At 38.6% G+C, this 8,731-nt stretch overlaps 1 protein-coding gene across 2 annotated transcripts in view; it reads left to right on the top strand.

Annotated features, from left to right (window-relative positions):
* The first annotated feature begins 8,064 nt into the window (after positions 1-8,064).
* The window catches only part of LOC121865445 (DNA topoisomerase I, mitochondrial-like), a 20,535-nt gene continuing 19,868 nt past the window's right edge, over positions 8,065-8,731 (top strand). For both annotated transcript variants that reach the window (XM_042364879.1, XM_042364880.1), the window contains exons 1-2: positions 8,065-8,207; positions 8,483-8,510. In XM_042364879.1, coding sequence (XP_042220813.1) covers positions 8,178-8,207; positions 8,483-8,510 — 58 coding nt within the window. In that variant the 5' untranslated portion in view covers positions 8,065-8,177. The remainder of the gene's footprint in view (positions 8,208-8,482; positions 8,511-8,731) is intronic.

An 8,731-nucleotide genomic window follows, 5' to 3' on the forward strand; every position in this document is an offset into this window, starting at 1 on the left:
CTCTTCTATTTTTAATTTCTTTTTACTCTTATGTTTTCGGCCCGCAGGCCCTGTTGTGGATCGATGACCTGTGCCCGGGTGGGCTATTCCCCATAAGAAAAAAAAAATGAAAAAAAATAAATCAATAAAATAAATAAATAAATAAAAATAATAAAAATATATTCTGGTATCGGTTCACTTGAAAAAGTCTCCCACCCCCAGCTTATTTTATTTTTATTTTTATTTATTTTTTTTCGCCACTGATCGGATTATTAGCCGCTTGAGCGATCGGTCACGTCTCTAATTACTTTTCCTTTTCATTTATCTTCTTCACCAAAAGATCGGCTCGCTAGCCGCCCGGGCGATCGGTCACGTCTGTCACGCACTGTTGGCAAATACTGGGCATGCACTGGCTCCTGAATGTACGTGAACCCGCTCCAGTGTTGGTCAAGTCTTGTCTTGAAAGAGCTCACACTCGGTGCCGTCACAACACTCTCTGGTAGATTGTTCCAAGAGTTTACGACCCTCCGAAAAAGTTTGCCCTCACGGTTTTCTGGACTTGCGGCTTCTTCAATCTTGAGCTGTGAACCCTTTTGGGGCGAGAGTCCGCCAGCTCCAAGTAAGGACACTCAACTGAGTAGTGCCCCCTGAGATGCTTATACACCTCAACTAGGTCCCCCCTTGCCTGTCTGTAGTATAAGCTAGCTGAGGTGCCGAAGTGCAGGCACCAGTCTGGTGGCCCTCCTTTGAACATTTTCAACCAACTGACAGTCCCTAGCACATCTCGGGGACCAGATGGGGTGACAGTACTCCAGATGGGGAAGCACTTCACTCCTGAAGATCGTTACGAGGGACGGACCGTCTAGATATCTGAACGACCTTCTTATAAGACCCAATAATTTATTTGCCTGATTTACCTTCTTCTCGCAATTTTTCCGAGAACTTCAGCTCATTGTTAACATACACACCTAGGTCCTTCTCACACACAGTCTCAACTAGTGCAGTTTCTTCATCCCGTTGGGACATATGATACGCCTCCTTGTCGTTGGTACGCCCCAGGTGCATCCTCTTACACTTCGTGACATTGAATCTCAGCAGTCATTTCTTCGACCATTCCTGGAGCCCACAGAGGTCCTTCTGCAGTTCTTCACAGTCTGCTTGGATCTTAATTTCCCAAAATAACTTGGCGTCATCGGCAAACATTTGTATGGAGGAGTGTACAACGTCAGGCATGTCATTTATGAAACAAACAACAGCGGGCCCAATACACTGCCCTGTGGTACCCCACTTGTGACAGGTACAGATGACGATTTCGTGCCATTAATCACCACACACTGCTTGCGGTCATGTAGAAAGTCTTTTTAAAAAATTGCGGAAGGTAAATTTTGAAATAATGTTTCATTTTTAAAACCTTTTGTCTGTTTTCTAGGCTCTGATGATGGAAAATGATTTTCCGAAGCATTAGTAATTAAAGAAACCCAACTTAGTAAAGATGTTTGTGTTTTCCCTGGTTCTCCTTTTCATTACTACAGTATTTGGATCCTGTTATGGTAATATATAGTATACAAGGTGAGAACCCCAAAGAAACTAATCTTGAAATGACTGATGATGAGTTAGAAATGTGTTGTACGTTAAATAGTCATTTTCGCTCCGTATTCACAAATGAAAACCTAGCACAGTTTCCAGAAGTTCATAAGGTATATAACGACAGTATAGAAAATATGTTGATGAATATCAATATTACTAGTAACGATGTGCTTAAAGTAATTAACAAACTGAAGCCTCATAAATCGCCTGGTCCAGACGAGGTATATGCTAGAATATTAAAAGAATGTAGAGATGAGTTGAGTAATCCATTAGCAGTTTTATTTAATAAGTCATTAGAATCGGGCCTAGTGCCAGAAGCTTAGAAACTTGCAAATGTAGTTCCGATTTTCAAAAAGGGTGATAAATCAAACGCATCAAATTACCGTCCCATTAGTCTCACGTCAATCATAGGCAAGTTGCTAGAGTCAATTATTGCTACAAAAATCAGAAGCCACCTTGAAACATTCAACTTAATTCATTCTTCTCAGCATGGGTTCACCCAGGGACGTTCTTGTCTCACAAATTTGCTTAGCTTTTTCTCAGAAGTATATGAAGCGGTAGATAATGATAAGTCATATGATATAATTTATTTAGATTTCAGTAAAGCATTCGATAGAGTCCCTCATGAGAGATTGATAAGGAAGGTAGAAGCACATGGAATAGGTGAATCAGTATTAAAATGGATTAGGTCATGGTTAACTGGTAGGAAACAAAGAGTCAGCATAAATGGATTAAAGTCAGACTGGGGTGCGGTCAAAAGCGGAGTTCCCCAGGGATCTGTATTAGGCCCTCTGCTGTTTGTTATATTCATTAATGATCTTGATTTAGGCATAACTAGTAGGATTAGTAAATTTGCAGATGATACCAAAATGGGGAGAGTGATAAATTCAGACAGTGACTTTGAACACCTTCAAAGAGATCTAGATACCTTACATGAGTGGTCAGTAGACTGGCAAATGAATTTTAATACTGATAAATGCAAGGTACTACAGATAGGGAAGACGAATACAAACGTTAAGTATAAACTAGGTAACACGGAAATAGAAAACTCAGTTTGTGAAAAAAGATCTAGGTGTATTTGTTAGCAACGACTTGAAACCTAGAAAACAATGTATTAGCGTTCGCAACAAGGCAAACAGGATTCTTGGGTTCATATCTAGGTCTGTGAGTAACAGAACTGCTGACGTTATCTTGAAACTTTACCTAGCATTAGTGAGGCCACACATGGATTATGCGGTTCAGTTCTGGTGTCCTTATTATAGAATGGACATAGATTCTTTGGAGAGAGTACAAAGAAGAATGACAAAATGATCCATAATATTAGAAACCTTCCATATGAAGAAAGACTGAAAAGCTTAGGCTTACATTCATTAGAGAGGCATAGAGTTAGGGGAGATATGATAGAGGTGTACAAGTGGGTAAGTGGGATTAACAAGGGTAAAATGGAAGATGTTCTGAAGCTCAGTAATAACGAAATAACTAGAACAAATGGCTTTAAATTAGATAAATTCCGATTCAGAAAGGATATAGGCAAGCACTGGTTTGGTAATAGAGTTGTGGATATGTGGAATAGGCTACCGAGTGCTATAGTAGGATCGGGGACGCTAGGGAGCTTCAAGACGAAGTTGGATAGGCACATGGAAGTGCTGGGATGGGTGTGAAAGGGATCTGCCCTGTATGGGCCAGTCGGCCTCCTGCAGTATCCCACTTTCTTATGTTCTTATGTTATAATATTGACAAGTGTGTGTGTTTCCGGAGAGGAGACCATGGAGCGGATCGTGGGCCCGGAGGGTTACATCTATACTATTCTAACATCATCCTCGGTAACTCTGTTGGTTTTGGCCCCAGCATCCGTTTCCTGGGTAACCCCCTACAGGAACTGATGACCAGTGTGCGATCACCCTAGGAGGTCTGGAAGAGTTACAACGATCACTTGAGATAGAATAATGACCCGAGGGAACATCGAACCGACCCTGGAAGTAGAGTATACGAGACCTGTGATGTCGACATTTCTATCTGGGATGATACAATACAGCCGTCACCAGGAGCACCACACACTGGTGTAACAACAGCTGGTAACTTGATAGGCTAGCAAATTACTGTAAATAACTTCTATTTTGTGGCTTAATAAACCCGATAAAAGAATTCAAATTTTGTTTTTCACATAAGAAATAACCCATTAATTCTTTTGTCGTGACAATGACTTTTTTTTTTACTATTGAAAGTTAAATTAAAAATAAGCTTTGTCTAAAGTTGTACGAGAAACTGAATCTAAACTTAATATAATTTAAGTTTATAACCGTCCATCATAAGTGAACTCACCGTCTCCATTATATTGGTTCACACACACCAAGAGCAATGTTTACTTTCTCAGTATTATATTCCCAATCGCCGTTAAAAGTGGTTTACAATATGTGTGTGTAGACGTGTTGGGGGTGGGATGTGGACGTGTGTGGGGGAGCATGTGTAGGTGGGTGTGTGTATGGTGGGAGGGGTAAGTAGGTGATAGCTATAGTCTCTCCTTCTGGTAACGTGTGACACCTACACAGGATGTCACCTCAAGGAGCTGGACACCACTGCTGTAAACATAACCTTTTACTCTGTTAACATTACCTGAAGATTCGTCCATCAGATTATTTCACCTGAAGGTTAACCATCCTAGCGCTACCCAAATCTGACCTGACAATAACCTAACCGAACCTAATCTAGCTCGTCTCGTTACACTTGAAGATTACACATCCTAACACTAATTTAACCTAGACTGACACCCATGTAGCGTTAAGGTAGTTATTCATCAGGTGAAATAAGCTATATGGGGCTAATCCTCATGTTATCCGAGGTAATTGCTGACAGAATTTACACCGTACCTGTACTATTTATATACCTGCTGAATCAATGTGAATTTGTATGACAATTTTATTGAAATTATTAATATATATATATATATATATATATATATATATATATATATATATATATATATATATATATATATGAGAGAGAGAGAGAGAGAGAGAGAGAGAGAGGAGAGAGAGAGAGAGAGAGAGAGAGAGAGAGAGAGAGAGAGAGAGAGAGAGAGAGAGAGAGAGAGAGAGAGTTAAGCCTCAAATACAGATACGAGTATTGTACAGTACTTGTCACATGACCAGTGTCTGATCGACAAAAACTGACTTCTATCTGGGAGTGTCTATCAAACTATCTGGGAGTGGTATCGAGTCCAACCTCCCTCACACTATCACAAGCGTAATGTTATGTCGTTATAATGGTTACAGATAGCACTAAACACATTCGGTATTTTACTTTCTTTCGTTATATTCACCCTGAATGAAGGAGTCAATTCTGAATATATATATATATATATATATATATATATATATATATATATATATATATATATATATATATATCCTCGATATGATAAAGCTACTAAAATTTTCAGTATCTTGACCGAAACTGTCACCAATACAAGCAAGAATTAAAGGATGTTCTTTGCTTGGAAATCATTAATCTAACATGTAGTAATAATGTGGAAATCACAAATACACAACCACTCTTGTTTTTCTTACTCGCTTGAAATGTTTGCTCCAGGAATAATCTTAGTATGAACGGAGGAACCTTCATTACTCATTTTTTTTATACATAATGAATACTGTATATGAATGTCAACTAAATTCCCTAGATTCCGTAATCCAATGTCATATTTTCTGAAGTGTAAAAATTAAACAAGTCGATGCTACGTGTGATATTGTATTAATACTATTTAAAAGTACTGTGTTGTGTGGGCGCCGCTTTATAACCTGATGATGTTCACGAATCTTTAAATCTTATCATTGACTTACCTGTAATTTTATCCCACACATGTACAGTCGTCTTCACTAGCTTTTAGGGGATTAGCCTACCCGGGCACAGGTCACTGACCCAGATCAGGCCTGGAGGGCGAAAATATAACAATAATAATAATTAATAAAATAAATAAAAATTATAATAAAAATAAAATAATAACCATGAATACAAAAACCTTCCACAAATCATTACATTGAGATATTTGTTTTAATATTGTCTTAATTTAATTCCAATGTTTGTTTACTATTGCGACTTTCCTTCTGTCGAATGTAAACAAACAAGGCTGCCACTGCACAAAACCTGACGAGCCCCTGTAAACGCACTAGTGAAGGGGACTATACCTTTTTCAGTTCAAGTTCGGTTTCGTTCAATAATTTTGATTTTTTTTCAATCGTATGATAATACAAAGGTGTTTTGATAATGGGTAATTGTACATTCAAAACAGAAACATGAAATATACGCAACATTCCTCTGGGGTGAAGATTGCATTATTCCTGAATGTATTAAAATGAAATTGGTGTTAAAGTTTAATTACAGGAATAACAAAAAGCGTAGATAAAACCTCCACAGTCCTCACAAGTACTGGAAAATACTATATATCGTTTTTAATGTAAAGTAAATCATATGTGTCCGGGAGGGGATGGTGTCGGAAGGTTTACATGTATTTTTCCGATGGAGAACATGATGAATCACCTGTTAATACGTCACTGCCCGTGTTTCTACTAAATTTCCTCTAGTTTTTATTTATTTATTACTCACTGGGGCAGCACACCAGGTAGATCATACGGAGGATAGCCTGAAGATTAGACACACCAGTTTATTTGACATGGAGATTAACCACCCTAAATCTTACCTAACAAACCTAACCTAAACTAATCCCTAACCTAAAATAACCTAATCAAACCAAACCTAAGCTAACCCAACCCAACGCAGATAGCATTAGGGTGTTTAATCATCTGGTGAAATAAGCTGGGAAAGGAACTAGAATCTTCAGGTTACTTCTAACTTGGCAAGTGTTTCCTATATAATTTATAAAAATTTTTTTTATGGGGATTAGCCCACCCGGGCACAGGTCACTGACCCACATCGGGGCCTGGGGTGGGTGGGGCAAAAAATAACAATAATAACTATTATTATTATCATTACAACAATTAAAAAAATTAATAACATTATTAAATAATAATAATAATAATAATGTAATAATAATAATAATAATAACCATAAATAAATACAAAAACGAAAAAAATAAATCAAGAGTGAGAAACGATATACATTATGTATGTTGTGTTGTCCAAGTAAGAGAAACAAATGAGTCCCTGCAATTGTGTAAATGGGGCAACAGGGTCTACCATTAGACAACACAATGGGAATTTGGGGTAGAATATCTATGTATTGTGAGTCATTTTACGGGTTACCGAACTCAACCATACGATAGGTGACATTACTCCACATATTTTGACACATTATTTGTCTGTCTATATATATTGTCTATTCATCCATCCATCTATGTATCCATCCAACCATCTATCTATCTATCCATACACCCATCCTTCCATCCACCCATGTAGTCACAGGATCACAACACCAGCCTGTGTGGGAGGAAATGTGGGCCAGACAGGAGAAACTGACACGGTGGTGGAAGGAGGAGGGGAGGGAGTGTAGGAGTAGGAGGGGAGGAAGGGAGGGGAGGTAGAGGTGCAGAGGAGGGGATGCGTTGGGGGAAGTGATGTGGTAGAAGAAGGGGGGGGGGGTAGGACAAGAACCAGATAGATAAATATTCAATAAAATCATCATACAAGTTCACATTGGTTCACCGTGTGTACATACAATAAGCAGTACACACAGTAGTAAACAATAAGTTCATTTAACCAACGATTATCCGAGCCAGACGAAGTTTATGTTTCTGTTGTGGTTCCTTATCTTGACATCTAAGTATTTTTTTTATATTCCTTATCTTCCCCATCTCCTCTTCTGTAAAAGAGAGAGAGAGAGAGAGAGAGAGAGAGAGAGAGAGAGAGAGAGAGAGAGAGAGAGACAGCGGGAGTGTTTGATATCATTAGCAGACATAAACGAGACACTCCTGAAAGCGGTGGTGTATAAATTATTACTTACTCAAGGTTTTAACGTTGACTAGTTCGTATAGGTTGAAAGGCTTGTAGTTGAAGTCACTCCAGATATAATGAAACTACGAGTAAATATTAGATGTGTAATATTTTGTTTCATTGTTAATGCGAAGTTATAGAAGCGTAGATTAATTTGACGAATAATTTTGAAATTAAGAATTCAACTGATGCCCAGACTCATTATACTTATTAGACACACGATTATATTCTTCATAGCAACAAATATTATGTCAGTTTAGTATAAGAAATATTTAAATGTACTCTCAGAATACATTACTTTTGTTCAGCTCCAAATTCTAAGTTATGTTTCCTATGATTTGAAATAGGCGGCCAGACTGATGCCAGGAACATGCTAGATGTATGACGATGTTCTATAACCATATTTATATCTTATTACTAGTTTTAGAGACATTAATGAACTTCTGAGTAATGTATAATGTATATAATACTACAAATGAATATAAATTGGGGATTTTAACGTTAACAGAGTAGTAATAAATAATGTTATAGAGTGAAGGACTGGTGGCAGCAGGGTGACGCATGCGCACACAACTGCTTGCTGTACTCTGTCTCTCGCCGCCCCGCTGGACTCTGTTGTGGGCGGCCGTGTGGGGACTTTGTCAAATTTCGGTGTAGTTGTTAGTGATGTCCGAGACTGAAGACTTTAACCTGTCGGTAAGTAGTGCACCATGTTCCTTTGTGTTAATGGTGATAATCTAGCCAAGTAAAGTGTGCCTGAAAGTGCCAGATTTGGAATATTTTAGCCCCAGAAAGTGTGGTGATGGTCGCAGTAAGGTAAGTGGAAGATGGCCGCCGAGAACTAAGTCCGTACGTTGAACCCGTTTCCCCTGTAAGTAGAGCACGATCCACATGATGAAATTGAGTGATAAATATAATTTTCCATATGCCTGTTACAACTGTATTATAATGGTGTTGTTTATTTGTTTCAGGGAGGCGGGACGGAGGCAATATCGAACGGTAAGTGGTGGCGGCTGGCTCGTGCAGAGACAAAGTCCCATGCCGAGGCAAGGACTTTGTCGTAACCGGGGCCACAACCTTCCCCTTGTACTGCATTATTGTAGTCTTTTTCCTATTATTTTAACAACTCAGCATGGTGGAATTAGTGCGTATGGAGTGTTATCAAGGCGTAAATGGAAAAATATGGAGAGGAAGAGGGAGAAATGTGTTGTATAAGTGTG

This window comes from Homarus americanus, unplaced genomic scaffold (genome assembly GCF_018991925.1).
Source record: "Homarus americanus isolate GMGI-L3 unplaced genomic scaffold, GMGI_Hamer_2.0 scaffold25483, whole genome shotgun sequence".
NCBI classification, from domain to species: Eukaryota; Metazoa; Arthropoda; class Malacostraca; order Decapoda; family Nephropidae; genus Homarus; species Homarus americanus.